At 36.0% G+C, this 18,876-nt stretch overlaps 2 protein-coding genes across 2 annotated transcripts in view; both read left to right on the forward strand.

Moving 5' to 3' along the window:
* The window catches only part of LOC136806446 (kinesin-II 85 kDa subunit-like), a 205,037-nt gene that overhangs the window by 53,374 nt on the left and 132,787 nt on the right, over window positions 1–18,876 (forward strand). The window lies entirely within an intron of this gene.
* Window positions 11,424–18,482, forward strand: LOC136806468 (disks large-associated protein 5-like). Its single transcript, XM_067063049.1, has 12 exons — window positions 11,424–11,469; window positions 11,614–11,738; window positions 13,718–14,525; window positions 14,753–14,859; window positions 14,971–15,039; window positions 15,124–15,252; window positions 15,712–15,807; window positions 15,892–16,122; window positions 16,338–16,409; window positions 17,414–17,462; window positions 17,788–17,895; window positions 18,454–18,482. Exons 1-12 carry the CDS (start codon window positions 11,424–11,426, stop codon window positions 18,480–18,482), a joined length of 1,869 nt encoding a protein of 622 aa, XP_066919150.1.

Here is an 18,876-nt window from a genome sequence, read left to right on the forward strand (position 1 = left end):
TCAAAGATTTTCCTAGCACAGAACACAGCTAGATATTAATCCCGCAAAAAAAAAGTCATAACAAAGATTTTTTACAGCGCGGGAAAGCTAGCTACGCCGTACACACATAACCTAAAGATTTTTTAGCGCGGAAAAAGCTAAGTTTGTCGCGCGCACCACGGAAACGCACGCCACATGCATACAACCCCTGGTAAAATAATATCGAGATATGACCAAAAAGAAAAATCAGTTCCGATCAGAAAACTAGATTTCACTTGAAGAAAGGGTCTTTGTTTTTTTCATTTACTAAAAGGGTTGGGGTGGTTCAGCTGAACCATTTGAACCCCCTCAGATCCGCCGCTGCCAATGGCAATATTATAATTTTTACAATCACACTGAAACCAAGTCAGAAGATGAAAATGAGAATTGTATCTATCGCCGATCACAGCCTGCTTCACAAAATAAAAATGTACAATCCACTTCATACTATTATGTCAGGAGACACTATGTCAATTTTGCAGACAGAGTATTATAAATCTGAAAATACAAAGATTTTTACAAAATAAGCCTAAAAAATATCTCAACTTTGAGATTGCCATCAACTGTTCAAGTGGATTTCGTCTAAAAATATATAAAAGCTAACAAGCATACGTCTGTAGCCCTTCAACTCACCTATTTAGTTTGAGTGAAAGTGTAACACAAATTCCACACCAACATCCGAAGATATCTTTGTGATCAACACAGTAAATTTCTTGAAATTACTTCTAATTTAAATTGAAGTCATTAGGACTCATCTCAAATAATTATTCATCACTAATTGTGCGAAAATTATATGAATTTCTTCGAAAGTCGAGCACTGATGTTGTAAAGTTCAGGACAGTGTTTGAAGTCTGACATATTGATTTCAACTTTTTACTCGATAACCCCAATCATACAAAGAAATTGCCTCCAAACGCCAAGCAACTTCGTTTGATTATCAGACGCCAACCGGTGCGGTCCTTGACGCTCAGCGGCCATTGACGCCAGAAGACTAGGGCCCCCACCGCCGCGAAGAATGATAAAAAAGCAAGTAAGGGGCTGTGCGAGTTTGAACTTTCTTCCCTGAAGCAAATCTTTTTCGTTACAATTAAAAATGGAAAATGCTATATTCTTTGAAAACTAGGCCTCTGATACTCAGGATATACTCTTTTGAAAAATGAAAGATACCATATTGCATCGAGAGGCGATAAAGTAATGTCACTTCAGTTGGATAGTATTCGGAGTCGATTTAGATGGGGAGTTTATGTCGCCGAAAGTCACTGGGATCTTGGATGATATACGAGGTTAGTCAGGGTATGTCTCAAAAGCCGAAAGGGTTTAATACATTACAAACCTAAACGGCTGTACTGGAAGCTTATTTAATGGGTTTACTTGCAATTGCATTAGTCATATACCTTGTAGATCACTCCAAGGTCCTCCAATGCAAAAGGCTCGACTGGTTTAAGTCAGTTGAAGAGGGGCAGGAAGCGAGAAATTTTCAAGGTTTTTAACTGACAATGCTTTTTCATATGATATACATCACTCAAATGTCTTCTGATATTACATTACAGACGCATCAACCGATCGGGTTGCAAGTGACGTATTAAATAATTTTACGCTACGCAACCACTATACAGTTGTTGAGTGTTGGGTCTTTGGAAAATTACATGCAGTGATCATGCATACAATGAAAATTTAAGCCGAATTAGGCATTTTTAGAATAGCTAAAGCGTGAATCTTAAGACAGGAGATTAAAAAGTCGGATGAAATTTCTACAGGGGCGTTGAAAGTCGGCTGACAATTTTTCGGAAAGTTTTAGTCACTAGACCAAAAAATTTGCTACTTACACCCTTTTTCCTATGATGCATTTTCAACAAAATAAGATGTGTTGCAATACGGGAAAGTTTGTCGAATCTTCAAACATTACAGTTCCGTTTGATATTAATTATCGGAATTAATATATGCGATAAATTATAGAATTTTTACTCTAGTAACATCCTTTAGAAGCAACTTTATCCAGAAACAACATTCTCGATTTTAGAAACAAAATACTCCCGAGTCAACGTCCTCGCAAGGCAACATTCTCCCAAGGCAAAATTCTTTATCCAGAAGCAATATTCTCAATAAACAACAACATTCTTTCGAGCCAACCTTCATCCGAGGCAACATTCTATCCAAAAGCAAGGGCTCTTCCAAAAAAACTTTATACAGGGGTATTGACGAACCTTTTTCACTAACCCCCTGGAAATTATGAATGACAAATTATCCCTGGAAATCAGGGGTAGACCTCTCTGGAAAGTGAAAGTTCTTGAAAAGGGGGCTAGTAAATAATTATGTCAGCTAATGAAGCTAATCTGAAAAAGAAATAAAATTCCCTTGGAAAATCAAGGTTTAAAAATGGAATAGCGCAATTTTCTCAAGAAAAAATGTTCTCCCGAGGCAACTTTCTCCAGAAGCAACATTCTCCCGAAGCAAGGTTCTCCCGAGGCAACTTTCTCCAGACGCAACATTCTCCCGAAGCAAGGTTCTCCCGAGGCAACTTTCTCCAGAAGCAACATTCTCCCGAGGCAAGGTTCTCCCGAGGCAACTTTCTCCCGAAGCAAGGTTTTATCGCGAATATGCATGTAAATGTGAATTGGATATTCTTCTTAAACTGTATCCAAGGTATTCTGACGGATATTCATAAAGTATACATAAGTATCCTCGATGTAAAACAATATACATTCTAAAGATTCTAATACATACTAGTATCCGTGCGTATACTCAGGTAAATATATTAATTGGTTAAGTATCCATACGTATCTACTGTAACGGATACTTATTAATGGATATTTTTACGGATATTCATGCATACGCAAAAATATCCATATTTAAATACTACAGGATATTCGACCTTTTCACGCTGTGATTGGCTAGTCTTACTGAAACAAAACTTTCTTCATCTCAAGATAGTTAATTTGTAAAGAGTTAGGCCACATTTGAAAACATGAATGATCAAGATGGATTCCGATGGATTCTGGATTGTTTCTTGTCAAACTTTGTTTTTTCTGTTTCTTGGTAGGTTTTACTGCAAAATAATGCTGAGAGTTATTTTAAAAAGTACCTATGTATGGATAATAGGTTTTAGGACGTCTTAATACTTGAAATATAGATGGATAGAATATAGTTGCATCACAACAATAATATATTGCAGTATTGACTTTACCAGACCCGGCCCGATCAATCAAACTTGTCGAACCAATCGAACAATCGAACTAATCGAACTCCATCGAACGATTAAAGTTCGATTAAATACATTAATCGAACTCTAAGATTTTTTAAATGATTGTGAGTGTTTGATTAAATTCGATCAATGGGTTTTGGTTCGATCAGTACAATACCACTATTTTGAACGTACGATACCACTATTTTGTTCGACAAGTTTGTGCTGCTCCGCCACCGTATATTAGCTTACTTTTCAAAGCCAAATTCGGAATGTAAATCGGGAAATTACTTCCGATAACGGATTACAGACTTTTCCTGTATCCTTTTAGCGCCAGAAGAAGCGGTTTGTTGGGCGGGCGTAGTATGGGGGCTACGTAGCTAAGAGTAGAGGGGCTACGGACTTTTTTTCCAGATAGACAAATATCCGGGTACAATAAACATCAAGCTGTTAAGTCCTGGAACTGTCGAAATTGGCAATCGCGTGCCAGCATGACAGTTTTTGCAAGCGAGGGAAGATATGAGGATTTTAATATCATCGAACTAATCGAACTTTTTACTGACTGAACTAATAAACTGCTATTGCTTCAAAAATTGTGAGTGTTCGATTAGGTTCGATTAGTTTTTTTAATCGAACTTTAATCGTTCGATGGAGTTCGATTAGTTCGATTGTTCGATTGGTTCAACAAGTTCGATTGATCGGGTCTGGACTTTATAAAAAACTACCGTCAACAGGACCCTGCCAACGCACCGGACTGTCCGGTGTATTTGTCCGGTGGCAAAAAGTATCCTTTCGCTACACTGGACGCAATAAGGCTGGTGTCAGTCCGGTGTTGCATACAGGGAATTTTGGACACCGGACATTTATGAAACAAAAAATTAAGAAACACCGGACGCACCGGACTGGTCATGTCCAGTGTTTTGATTGTCCGGTGGAAAAAATATCCTTCACCAACACCGGACATACGACTTTCTCAAGTCCGGTGTAGAGATTGTCCGGTGGTAAAAAAAATTCTCATTTTACACCGGACTTTCGTGTGTCCGGTGTTCGTTAAGTCTGGTGCGTCGGCAGTGTTATGTCTATTTGTTATGTACGCGAACGGTATTATATTTAGTAGCGTACGCGTATAGGATTGTATATAGTATATCGAAGGAGCTAGAATATTCCAAGATGGCGTCATGAAAGCACATGCTTTTACTCTTATTTCTGAACATATATAACAGGCAGGGTCCTCCGTCAACACATGCAGTCAGGCACATCATCCTGGCAAATGAATGGGGTATTTTTCACTTGCGACCATTGGCAAATGAACGGGGTCGAAAACGAAAGTGACGTAATATGGCCGAATACCCAGTTTAATTGAACCGGGTTGGAAATATTTTGCTTCATTTCAAAGAACTGCATATAGATGAAATTTTTTTTCCATGGGTCAATACGACCCTCGACATGGCCCGAGAATTCTCGGGCCAAAACTTTTATTGGAATTCGCGTAAAGCCCGAGTATGGCCCGAGCTGGCCCAAGAATTCGGGCCGTGTTCGGGCCACACTCGGGCCAATTTTTTAAAACATGATTTAAACAGGCGTGTAATTTCAGGACTGAATTTTTTTAACATTTTCTTTGAGAAAAACTTGGTTTAAACATAAAAATTGACATTTAATATTGTGATTTCTTTAGTTTGTAAAAATATTCTCAAGTTTTTTTTTCCTATTCATTGTAATAAAAAACACATACATTAATGATCTAATTTTCTTAGTTCTCGGTATAGTTTATTTTTTCCTAAAGTTTGCTAAAGTTTCATTTCGAAAATCAACTCGTTAAAAGCGCTAAAAGCATTAAAAGGTGTTTTATCATATCGTAAATTCAAAACTTTCAATGCTCCCGCCAAAACTTCTTTTTCCGCCATCTGGACCAAGACACATGTCCATTACAGAGGCCCCCAGCGATTTCCGTGATGGCGTGACGGCGGGACTTTTTCCAGTGTAATTACGTGATTTGGAAATTTTTTCTTCGTGATTGTGTGATCAGAGGTCAGAACATGATCGTGATTTGAAAGATTTTGAAGCTGTGATGCGTGATTTGGACTTTTTTGAAAGGGATTCGTGATCACCCAATCTTTTCGCTCATTTTCGTGATATAATAATTTTTTTTGTGGGTCATTACATATCACCTTGAGTTGGAGCCGAGTATCGAGTATTGAAATTCATCGTATCACCAAATCAAATTCTACCCGAAATACTCATTTCATTATTTTACATCTGTGCGAAATTAAAATTAAATCTCTGTTCTAGATACCGTATTTCCTCTTTTTAGCGCCGCCCTCTAATGAGCTCCGCCCCTAAAACCTCAAAAATTTTAAGAGCGCTGCCCTCTAAAGAGCGCCGCACCTCTAAAGGGGGCGCTTTTTAGAAAAAAGATAAAGAAAACAGAAATCTATAGTTTTCTTGTTAATAAACTCTTCCACATCTAATTCTAAAATAAGAATGTTCTTTAGTGGAAGATAATGTCTAAAAATCAAAAGGACAGTTGTCAATTTCATGGCATAGGTTGTTTCTTGATTTCTTGATTCTTTAAAAGGTAGGAAATAAAAAACTTGAAAAGAGCGCCGCCCTCTAAAGAGCGCCGCACCCAGCCGCACCTAAAATTAAGAAAATTTTAAGAGCGTCGCGGCGCTTAGTTTAGGAAATACAGTACCTAACTTAGGGGTTTACTAGGCTGCTGGCACCCATTACAGTAACGGATTCGATTTGAACGATTCGATAACGATTAGAATCTAGATCAAAACATTCAAAAGAGAATTCGTCACTGTAATGTCTTCAATTTTTCTCAATCGAATGCGAGAAGACAGGATATCGTCTATATCGCACCTCGACGTCTTTTGACCAATTAAATCGCTAAAATCTTACTGACGCGCTGTCTTAATTTTTGGACCTACCTCCGGGTGCCCCGGTGGAGGTTCTATAAATTAACCCATGTCCGTTCGTCTGTTCGTCTGTTCGTCCGTCCGTCCGTCTGTTACCAGCTTTTCTCAGGATTGGCTCATTAGTTTTTTTTGATTTTTTGCACAATGATGCAAAATGGCAATATCCAGAACGTGACGGAGCCCGATTTTTGAGAAAAAATTTATTTGGGCAAATTTGGGCCAAAAACTACCTAAAAATAGGGTTTTTTGGACTTTGTGCAAAATCCTGTCATTACTTTTTTCTGATTTTTTGTACAAAGATGAAGGGCAAGATTCTCTAAAGAATGGCTGAAGTGGTTTTTCCCGGAAAATTCTTATTCGCCTTAAAAAACGGATTTTCGTATTTTGGGGGAAATTCCCTTTAACCAAATAAGAAAATATAGCTTTTAACAATGTTGACTCATTATTTTTTTTTGATTTTTTGCACAATGATGCAAAATGGCAATGCCTAAAATGTGTCGGAGCCTGATTTTCGAGAAAAAAATATATTTCGGCAAATTTGGGCCAAAAACTGCCTAAAAATAGGGTTTTTTGGACTTTGTGCAAAATCCTGTCATTACTTTTTTCTGATTTTTTGTACAAAGATGGAGGGCAAGATTCTCTAAAGAATGACTGAAGTGGTTTTTCCAGGGAAATTCTTATTCGCCTTAAAAGACGGATTTTCGTATTTTGGGGAAATTCCCTTAAACCAAATAAGAAAATATAGCTTTTCTCAATGTTGACTCATAATTTTTTTCTGATTTTTTGCACAATGATGCAAAATGGCAATGCCCAAAATGTGACGGAGCCAGATTTTTAAGGAAAATTATTTTGGGAAAATTTGGGCCAAAAACAGCTTAAAAGGTTTTTTGGGCCTGAATGGTTTAAGTGATTTTCGTATTTGGGGAAATTCCTTTTTACCATTTTACATTATTCAACACACAAGATTTATTTTTCCATTCTGAATTTTTGTACAATTGTTGTCACTTTTTTCTTATTTTCATCTGATGTTAATCATTAGGTAGGTCCATTCAGCATGTTGCTTGTTCATCTTTAATCTGCTCTTCCGCAATCGATTGAACTCATCGTTAATCTATAAGAGATTTATAGGATTTAGTACTTTGCCCCTACTCCGTACTTAGATTAGACTCAATGGACCCAGCCAGACACTGACCTTTATATAACCCTGGACAAAGCTTCTCAATCCCAGCCAAGCAAAATCTTTAATTGGAGTTTTTTGAAAATTGGTACCCTAATGTCGGCACTACTCGATAGCGGTGTAAATGCATCGAGAGCGCTAGGTCTATTTTTCCTCAAATTCTTTTGATGATGTAGGGGCGTTAGACGTTAATTTTTAGCATTACAATGGCTTCTCCTTGGGTACCAATTCTAAAAAAACTCCAATCAAAGATGGCAGATATTGCTTGGTCCAGGGTTATATAAAGGTCAGTGAGCCAGACAGGCTTAAAAGCGTTATGAAAAAGGAGGCCCGAACATGGCCCGAATGACTCAGGTCATGTTCGGGCCAAAAGAATTGATAGGGTCTCTCGGCCCGAAGAGGCCCGAGAATTCTCAGCCATGTCGAGGATCGTGGGTCAATTTTGTCTTCGAAGATTGAAGAAACTTTTAACGAAAAAATAAAGTTCCCAGTTTTCTTCCTTTTTTCCCTTTTTCAGTTTGAAGTTCATTTTTATTCATTTTCACGCTTTTAGCCTGAGACGTCCTATCTCATTTACACTGGGTGACGAATACCCCATGCAAATGCTCACCCCGTTCATTTGCCAGGATGTGCCTGACTGACATGCACCCGGTTGGCAAACGATATCATACTCCAGGATGCATCGTCTCTTATTTTCCCCATATTTTCTACTTTCCTATCTTCTATCATGGAGTTTTATTTGTCTTGTTTGTGGCTGCGACCAGCTGCCAATACAATGGCCAGACGATCTCAATCGAACGGAATCGATAATCGAACCAGTCAAACCAAATCGAACGCAATCGACCGATTGAAATTCGATTGTCAAACGCAATCGAATCTCAATCGAACGTCAAAATTCTGGGTAATATTCGATTGGTTCGATTGTTGTTCGACTGGTTCGATCGTCGATTCTGTTCGATTGAGATCGTCTGGCTTTATTCTTGCAGCTTCCCAATATCTAAGCTCTCAAATATCACAAGCCAAATGAAATTACTTTCAATTTCCCGTAGAAATATTGCGATGAACAATCCGGGGGTTAATGAATTGACGATCGAACGCAATCGAATATCAATCGAATCTGAAAATTGCGGTAATATTCGATTGAGATTCGATTGCGTTCGACAATCGAATTTCAATCAGTCGATTGCGTTCGATTTGGTTTGACTGGTTCGATCGTCGATTCCGTTCGATTGAGATCGTCTGGCAATGGGTAGAAGTTGAAAGTTACTAATACTTACAGTACAGTACCAAGCGAAATTGCATTAGGTAGGGTGGACAGGCCAAAATTTTCCCCTCAATTTTTGGAAACCAAACTAATTTTATTTGAAAGTCCTTACCTTTGTGAGAAAAATGACGACCCTCGACATGGCCCGAGAATTCTCAGGCCTCTTCGGGTCATGTTCGGGCCGAGAGACCCTATCAATTCTTTTGGCCCGAACATGACCCGAGTCATTAAATTGATTCAGCATGTCCAGTCAAATAAAATAGTACAAAATAAGATTTGTCTGTTTTGTTTATATCGCTCAAAAAATTTTTTACGAGCTTCCCGTGGACACGCTTCAGTTTAAAACCAGGACCAGTTTACTAGCAAATATTTCCACCCTAAGTATATTTATAACTATGTTTTCATACCAAATAAGACATTTAATATTTATATGAATTGACAACATTCATATATTTAATATAATTAAGAGAAACCAAGTTGTTCTCAAAGAAAATGTTAAAAAGATTCAGTCCTGAAATTACATGCCTGTTTAAATCATGTTTTCAAAAATCGGCCCAAGTGCGGCCCGTGCGTGACCCGAACACGGCCCGAATTCTCGGGCCAGCTCAGGCCATACTCGGGCTTTACACAAATTCCAATAAAAGTTTTGGCCCAAGAATTCTCTTGCACGATAATATCGTGGAAACTTTTTGATTTTGGAATCTACATATACTAATTCGTAAGTTTCCACCAAAAAAAGTTAGTTCTAAGATGTGTGTCACGAAAATTGTTTTCTAGCCACTTTTTTCGATCTCAGCAGCAGGACTAGATATGATTTTATTCCAAGAAAATTGGATAGATTTGATTTTTTTTCAATAGGTACCTTATTGGAACTAATTTTCGCGGTTGAAAACAAATATCCGAAAAATTGCATTTCGCGGGTTTTAATTTTCGCGGTTTTTTCCATTCTGGAATTTTCGCGGTTTTGTCCTTTTTTGGACAAATTTCTTTCATTTTCCTAGGGATTTTTCAAAATTTTCGATAAAATTGGACAAAATTGTATTTCGCGGGAATTAATTTTCGCAGTTTTCAACTCTCAAAGTTTTTCGCGGGATCAAATTTTCGCGATTTTGACGAAAATCCGCAAAAAACGCTAAAATTAAAACCCGCGGAAATTAGTTCCAATAAGGTAATTTTTTCTTGTGAAATTAAAGATTATTTTACAGAAGAAATGAAGTTGCTGTTTCAATTTGTCTTTTGTCATTTACAATTTAAAGGTCAAATTCGCTTGTTTTGCCCAAGACATCCTATCGCATTTACACTGGGTATGGAAACCCTGTTGCAAATGCACACCTCATGCAATTGCAAGGATGTGTCAGACTGAATCTTCGATCATGTTTGATTGAGCTTGCCTGGGGGGAAGAAACTTTTGCGGAAAGAAACTTTCGCAAATTTTCAGGCAAACTTGCAAAAGGTTAATTATTTCTGCGAAATATTCTGAAAAAAATACTTTTCCCTAAAATCTGCCTTTGTTATAAATCTTTCTTTAGTGCTAAAGCAATTTAAAAACAGTAATTTTGAAATCTTGCTACTTCAGGCTACTTTATACATATGGTATACTTCAGCATATTTCAGTTTCTTTCAATGATATTAGTCTTAATATCCAGCTTGGCATGACACATGTTATGACTTAATGATATAGCGTATTTGATTCAGCTAATCTTGGTTTTCTTGTTGTGATATGTTGTTTGTCAAATCACCAGATCTGACAGGTTAAAAATAACAAAAGGTTTCTGAATATTATTCTCTTTAAAGTAGGTGAGCAATTTGAATTATTAGCCTAAAAGTTGGAAGATTGAATTAATTTTCGCGTGGATTAATTTTGCGATTTAAAAATTAAAAAATCTGTGAAATGAATCCATGAAAGGTACCCTTTTTACAAAGGAAAAATTAAATAGCTTCTCATGTGCATCACCTTTTTAGGGTGTCAAAAATACATTCATGTACACCCTGTGAAAATGAAACTTGTTGGCAAAGATCAAATAATAGTGCTGTCCAAAGTTTGTGTAGTTGACTGTGTTCAACTTTCACCTTGTTACAAACAAAATATTGACAAATTCCATTGTTTTTAGAGGTAAATTAAAAGATATGGAAGCGCTCCTATTTAAAACCAATCACCGAACAACAAATTTCTCAAAGGAGGAGAATAAGAAAACTAAAAGAGATGAAAATCTTAAAAGAACAAAGACAGCAAGGGAATTACATGTTCAAAATAATAGAAAAATCCCAGAAAACCTAGAATTAACAAATGGTAAGAATTTATTTTTTATCTATCTTCAAGATGCACATCAATCAGCTTTCATCAATTCATGTGTTCTACATTATAATAATGATCCGCAACTTTTTAGTGAAATATTATCATCATGATTTATTGTATTTTATTATTACAGTAGTTTTATTTTTGATAGATTCCTTTAGAATGATTTTGTCTCATTATAGCGGCGTATCAACCAATTTACTTTTTTTCAGATTCTATCAATTTATCTAAATCCATTTCATCCAAAACAAAAGTTGCAACCAAAAGGAAGCAAACGCAAAACAAGCCAAAGAAACCATGTCGAGCTGAGCTGTTAAAAGAATGGAGAGTGCAGAAAATTAAAGACAAAACTCTTGCAGAAAAAAAGAAGAAAAGTAACAGTGGTTTTATTTTGTTATTTGTGTTTATATTTTTTTACACTACCACAATAATAATATTGCTTTGTCTTTGTCCCTATTTTCATCTCTCGAATAAAATCTATTTCCCTTTGTTAGATTTTATTTTTTTGTTTGTGTTTCCTTTAAAAGTTGAAAAATTAAAAAAAGTAAATGAAACCAGTATTACAAATGGCAAGTTCTGGAAATGCTGCCAGAAAAGAACTAGCATCAATTTGTAGGTATGCAGTGGTATACAACGAAGTTTAGTATCGTGAAAGTATTACTCACCTTTCATGGTATTATCCTTATCAAAAGCAATCTTGTCAAAATTATCACCTGGTTAATCTAATTCTCATTGCGTTTTCATTTTCATTTTAAGCGCCCTGGCGTATTGCTATACATGTCGAGCACAAAGCTGATCAATCAGATAAAGAGAACATCAACAGATCCACTAAAGGAACAAAGAAAACATTCAATGAAAAAGTTGCTCAACGACCACAAAGGGTAAGACACGTTTATGCAAAAATCGAAGGCCTTGCAAATAGTCAAATCTTTTTAAACTTTTTTTTAAACTGTGGTATATAAATACTTGATATGTCAGGGGGGGCATGCAGTTACAATCCGACACTATCACAATTACTACCGTGGTGGTCTAAATTTTCAAAATTTGAAAAACAGTTACTACCCAAATAAAGGTAGTAACTGTAGTTGAGGGTGGTACTAAATTCAAGTCTGAAGAAAAAACAGTTACTACCCATAGGCAGTAACTGTAGTTGCGGATGGTACCCTTTCTCAAATTTGATGAAATTGATTACTACACAAAGTACTTTTTTCACTCTAAATTGCCTGATTTTAGCCCATATACCCTATTTTGGCGTTTTCAGATGTACAATTTCTACCCCCTGGAAATCCCCCACTGTTTATTAGGAGGCAACTGACTGTTTCTTTAGGGGAGTATCCATCTTCTGATATTTGTAAACACTTCTTATTTTGGATTTTGAAATCAAATATTTTCAAAGCATTCGAAATGTTTCAACACTAAAATCGAATGCAGTTTTAGGCTCTATTTAAATCAAGCTTTAACTTTCAAAATGAAAGAAGATAACTAGGAAGTAAAGGTAAAAATCATTTTAAAAGAGGCTATTGGTATTTTTAAGTTTTGCCTGTAATCTGCTGGGCTGGGCGTGCCCCAAGCTCCAACCTTCCACAGGCAAAAATAAAGAAATATTAATTTTTTATCAATATACTTTCTTTAAATGATTTTGAAACTTTTTCGTAGTAATAATAATATTTTTTGTTCCCTGGAAGGTGTTCTCTCGAATGAGCCAAAATTTTTTGAATTTTGACAATTTTTCATTTTTCGATGACGTCATCATTTATGACGTCATTATGCCTTATTTCCTTAATATCTTGAGATATATGCATTTCTAGATATAGGTTGTGACCTTTTTCTTTACCAGTTTTTCATGCTCTTTCGAATGGAACAAACATTTTTTTGAATTTGAAGACTTTAATTTTTTGTTGCTATGGTAGCCAATGACATGATTTTTCATGGCAACAGGGGTGTTAGAATTTTGTAACCCAAAATTTTCTTGGTCCTTGAGGGGTCAGGGCATCAGATCAAAAGTTATTTTGCTTGTAACAAACCTGTGCACACGAGAATACATAAGCCCCTGCACTACTGTTCTGCCAGATTCCAGATAGTAACTTTAAAATGGGGATATTTTGGGGTGGTTATTCATTTTTTTGTCAAGAAAACAGTTACTACCTAGTAACTGTTAATAAGGGGTGGTACCGCCATGGGGTGGTACCGTTAAACTTTTTAAGGAAAACAGTTACTACCTAGAGGTAGTAACTGTAAAGGGTGGTGGTATGAGATTGTTAGCATCAAAAAGACACTTACTACTCGTGATGTCTTGTAGTAACTGCATGACCCCCCCTGGATATGTATAATTGGTGAATTCTCGCCTTTATCCTCTATAGCACGCCAATTTCTTCATAGCAATCACATATCTCATATCTAGGTATTGAGGGAACAGAATTCAAATATCACAAAACAGACTAAGGCGGATTTTAAACCATTACAAAAACAATCATATGCAGATTGGAAAAAAACACAAGGTAAATATAAAATAATTCACCTCATTTTACTGATTTGATGAAACCTTAATATTCTTATTATTTTAGTGTATGATTATCCTGTCAAATCTAAAAACCATATAAGAATTGAGACTCTTGATTTGGTATGACTCTGCAATGGTTCTTTTTCATTTATCCATATTTTAAATACTTGTGAATTCTGTTATTTGTGAACCTTCTCAAAAAGTAGATCATTTTATATCTCTTAACCATAGAACCAGTCAGAAAGACTCAAAGAAACAAACCAAACACTAAGACAGAAGTTGTTCAGGAAAATTCACGTCCTGTCACCAGAAGCATGCGCAGTAAGGGTGATAATGTTGTTGATAAAAATATAAAAGAAGGCGAGTAAAAACAATAAGACAGAAAAACAAAATGAGAAAATTGTTGCAACAAGTACAAAAGACCTTTCCGATACGCAACCTGAAAATATAGACAATTCTTCAAAGGATAAAATTACTGAGAATGTAAATGACTCTCCGAAACAAGAGGTTGAGGAAAATATATTTTCGATACTACCAACACATATTGAAGAAGTGGATGAGATAGACTCAGATATTCCAACAATAATTGAGGTTGAACCCCTTGTTACTGTCAAAACTGAATTTCAGCCTCCTGAAATATTCAATAATTTCCAATTTAATCGGAAAGACGTAATAGACGCCATTGAAGATTTCATACCGACCCATAGTAATCCAACTGAAGCAGAACTTTTCAATACAGAAATCCCTGAAATTGAATGCGAAGGGAAAGAAACAAAATCGAGCACTTCTAGTATTGATAGTACGACACTGGAACTCGTTGCCAAAACTCCCGTATCACTCTTCAAAAAAGAACAAGGAATTCGTAGGAAAACACCAAGTTCCACACCAAAACGTCTTTCTATGTCTGCAAAACGTGCCAGTCTCACGCCCAACCCGATGAATTTTCTCCACAAAAATGAAGATCCAATAGCCACCAGAACTGAGACACCGAAATCACGGAGATCTTTGGTCATGCAGGATGATCCAACTCCACAACAGGTTTCGGAGCCTGAGGAATCTGCAAGCGTCAAACATTTCACCAATCTCGTTGCCAATGAAGAATCGAAATTCCGAACGAGTATCGATAGATGGGAGAAGATTCTTGAAGAAAAAACCACTCCTGAACAACGTAAGTGTTTTTCTTTTTTAACATTTCCATATTTTAATGTTCTTTGGCTGATCAAAGCTGACCCAGATACAAACAACTTTTGGCTGCATTCACAAAGTATAATGAATTATGAATAACACTTATCACATTAAGTGTATTTTAGAAATCTATGATGTACTTTAATTTTGACGAGTTTGTTTTTTGTGTACTCGAACATTTGTAAAATAACTCTTTTCACGTCTATTTAGATCATGGGAATATTTTGGCTGCCATTGGACAAGCGCAATTATTTATGAGGAAAAGATTCAATCAGTTCAAAGAACTTATCGAGTTGCATAAGGTGAGTTGTCAAAAGGTTTTTAAAATGCCAAACGACCGAGTTATATAGTTGATTACATCTTGTGTTAGTTTCCTATCCGGGTTTTTTTTCTGTAGATAACAATTCTCTCGACATTTTTCTCTACAGGATAAATCCGCTGAGAAAGCCGCTCATGCATCCGATCTGGATGGTTTTTGGGAGATGATCTATTATCAGGTATTTTAAGATTTTTTTCATTTGCATCGTGTGTAGCTCTTTTGAAAATAAACAAAACTAAGCTTCTTTATGATTTATTTCTAGGTTGAAGACGTCCACAAACGCTTCGAAAATCTCGACGCCCTGGAAAAGAATGGCTGGGTAAATGAAGAGGAGGAGAAAGCGAAAAAAACCGTTAAGAAAATCGTCAAAAAGACCGTCAAACCAAAAAAGGTTTGTCTACCCATAGCAATATTGTGGAAACTTTGGATGTCTACTAAGTTAATACCACTGAGATGCAGCCGTAGTCGAGCAGCGAATCTCCTTTATAACTCTAAAGCCACTTGTTTTCAACGTGTTGAACGGGCCGCGTAATTTTTACATAAACGCTGAATTAGTAATAATTCCTACCAGATTAAAAAAGACATTTACAGTACCACTCGAAAAAAAGGTGCAATTGCTAGATCTAATCCGCCGTGCGAAATGTGTCGCAAATTGCACAGCTTTCGTTCCTGGAAAAGGTTGAATATTCAGGAACATTCGTCATTGGTCTTTGGCTAGGATATGGCACTGGTTAATACCATGAGTAAGTTATTATGTCAGGTTGTTTTACGAGTTGGCAATATTTTGGATAGGTTTTGTTAATCTTCGATCCATACAATCTAACGAACAACTACTACTTTAATAAATTAGATTGAAACGAAAGCGAAAACCGGAGGATCCAAGAAAAGCGAGTTCGCGAAATTTCGACAGCAAATGATGGCCAAAAAGAAAGCAGAAATGCAAAACGTAAGTTTTTAAAAATAATACTTGATTTCCTGACTGTATCCTTTGATGTTGGCCATCTGTTTATTTCATTAATTCTGCACTCAGGCTCAGGAAGATGTTGTTGAAATTGTGACAAATGACAACAAAGTCATCATTGAAACCAATGATACTTCAAATACTGTTGAACCACAAAAAGCTGAACCAATCGCCAAAGTTGGCTCACCTCCCATGCAAGGGAACGAATCAACTGAAGAGATTTTGAAGCCATTGAGACGATCCACCAGGAAAACACCGTCTAAATACAGCACCATGAATTTACAATGCAAATCAAACAAGGTAATGTCATTTTAAAAATCGTTTTTTGTATTACATCCATGTTATTGCCATAAAATGTAAAAAAGTTGTAAAAGAATTCCTAAAGTAACGAGGTGATGTGTTTTGTCTCGACAAATACTTACAACTTACTCATAACTTATTTTATGCATTTTATCTTTCGATTTGAAGTATTAGTTATTGGTTTCCCTAAAACTTGAAATTGGTTCTCATTTTAGAAACCAGAGGATGTGGCGTGCAATTTGTTCGAATCTAACGAAACAGAGGGGAATAAGGAGAATGAAGCTCCCGTAAGTTTTGTCCCGTTATTTTGTTAATTTGATCTTCCGTTTTTATTACAAAACTTTCGAATCATTTTTTCTTATTTCAACCTGATTACCGCAATCTTCCCAATTTGTCGCGTGGTAATCGATAATTATCTTAGACGCTATGGGTGAAAGATTAAATGCAATATTTAGCTTTCAAAGAAATGCTGAATAAGAGATCTTCATTGACTCATTATCATGAAATGAAACTTTTGTAGTTCCAAGTGCACGTACTGGCAACCCCATACCTCTCTGACCAACAAAAATATTGCTCACACTCTTAAGTTTTCATGCCCAACTAATGATGAAAAATAAAAATCCTGGTCACGTGTTATTAATTACAGTAAAATTTATAAAACTCTTCAGTGATTGCCTTTCCATTATTAAAGCTTGAATACCTTAAAGGAAGAAATTTTGGCGGGAATTTAATTTGGCGGACGGCCAAAAAAGTTTTTTCAGGGGGAATTTAATTTGGCGGATGGACGAAAAAACTAAATTTGGCGGGAATTTAATTTGGCGGTCGCTTAAAAATTTAACCTTAAGATGGCGTCAAAACAGCGAAAAAATAGCAAAAACACCTTAAAAGAGATCATATTTTCAAAATGTTTAATTTGGCGGGAATTTAATTTGGCGGATGGCGGAAAAAAGAAATTTTGGCGGGAACTTAATTTGGCGGATTTCAGTCAAATCCGCCAAATCCGCCAAATTTTCTTTCCGCCAAAATTTCTTCCTTTAAGGTATTTGGATGGGTCACAGGCAAGAAGCAACAAAAATTTGTTTATTTATTGATAAATTTTATCCCTTCTCTATGGTAGAGCATCAGAGTAAAATTTAGATGAGAAAAATTTTTACCCAAAAACGTTTAAAAGGTACGCGTTGAATTAGAAAAATTACGGCGAAGTTTGAAGAGGGCTGAGATACTTTCCTATGGAAAGTATGGGTGTTCTTTGCCGACATTATTTTTCATGGCTATTTCTAATTTTTTTCAGGACAATGAAAATGACTTCACAAAATATCTCTCCCAAACTGTTGTCGGAGGTAAACTTACAAAGTTTTGTTTTCATATTACTTGCCACAAATGGATCATTATCTCTTGGAATAAATAGCCATCTTACAAGTGGTTTTTACGTTAAAATTCTATTCTTTTCTTTCTTAAAAAGAAAAACGATTTAAAAAAAACTTAAATATCTTGATATTGTAAGTGACCTGGAGGTTTTGCTCATGACCTTAGAAGGAAACTAAAGGCGAAATATCTTAGACCTTCGATTATTCCTTTAATACTCCTTAATCATGCTGAACAACCGTTTTGAACACTGCTTACTTAACTAATAACGATCAATTTTCCAATATATGAAATTTTTAGGACATCCGGTGCAACGTGATTTGTTGACGTCATTTGATACGCCTGTCCGAAAGAACGACAAAACTCTCTCGCTGTCCGACGATCTCATGGTCTTCGCCTCACCTTTACGTATGCACGCGTTTTTTTTTTGTTTTTTTTAAGAAACTAGTTTTACCAAGCAGCCTCAATGTTTTTTAAGAAATCGGCCTTTTGAGCCTTATGTTGGGGGGGGGGTGTACGGTATTTCGGAATTGCGGATATCGACCCTTTTTTCTTCGGAATTGCGGAAATTGGACAAAATTCCTTTGGTGTTTTGGAATGCTGAAATTGTTTCGGTATCGGAAATCCATGAATTTTCGCTTCGGAATTTCGGTATTATAAAGTTTTTATCCCCCCTTTTCAGAATTCATACTTGAAAAATAAAATTTGATGAAAAATTAGTCAAAACGAGGAAGAAATACCCAAAAAATCGGTATTGGGATTGCAGGTATTTTTTTACGGAATCTCGTAAATTTTAGCAAAATTATTTGGTATTTCGGAAATCGTAAACTCCTTATGTTTCTTACATGTTTCTAAACGTTTTGACATAATCAGCCTATTTTTCATGAAAAAAGAAAAAAATATTTGTTTTGATTGGAAGGTTCTTAACAAAAACAGAATTAAAAAATGTTATTTTCTCATTCTCAGCCTCAGCATGTTTCTTAGATGTTTCTTAGTTTTTAGGCATTCTGAGCCTCATGTTTCTTAAAAGAAACAAACGCATATTCAACTTATTTAAATCTAAGTTGTTTTTTTTGTCGTTCCAATTACTGAATTTCTACGTTATGCCTTTCTATAGAAAATTATTGTTTGACTCCATGTGAGACTTTTTGATTAAAGCAAATTTTGGAAAAGTGGTAATTTCATATTTTTCAGCTAACTCGTCAAATTCGCTGACCTCAACACAAAAATCAACGGAAGTACATTCGAAAACCGATGAAGACCTTTTATTATTATGAAAAGGAAAACGCAAACGCGACGAAGATTTTGTTGTAAATATTAGACACACCTTGAACTAAATGAAACATATTGAATTTACATACATTTGGTGATGTAATCCTGGCGTCATTC

This window comes from Clytia hemisphaerica, unplaced genomic scaffold (assembly GCF_902728285.1).
Source record: "Clytia hemisphaerica strain Z4C2 unplaced genomic scaffold, Clytia hemisphaerica genome assembly, whole genome shotgun sequence".
Classification (NCBI taxonomy): Eukaryota; Metazoa; Cnidaria; class Hydrozoa; order Leptothecata; family Clytiidae; genus Clytia; species Clytia hemisphaerica.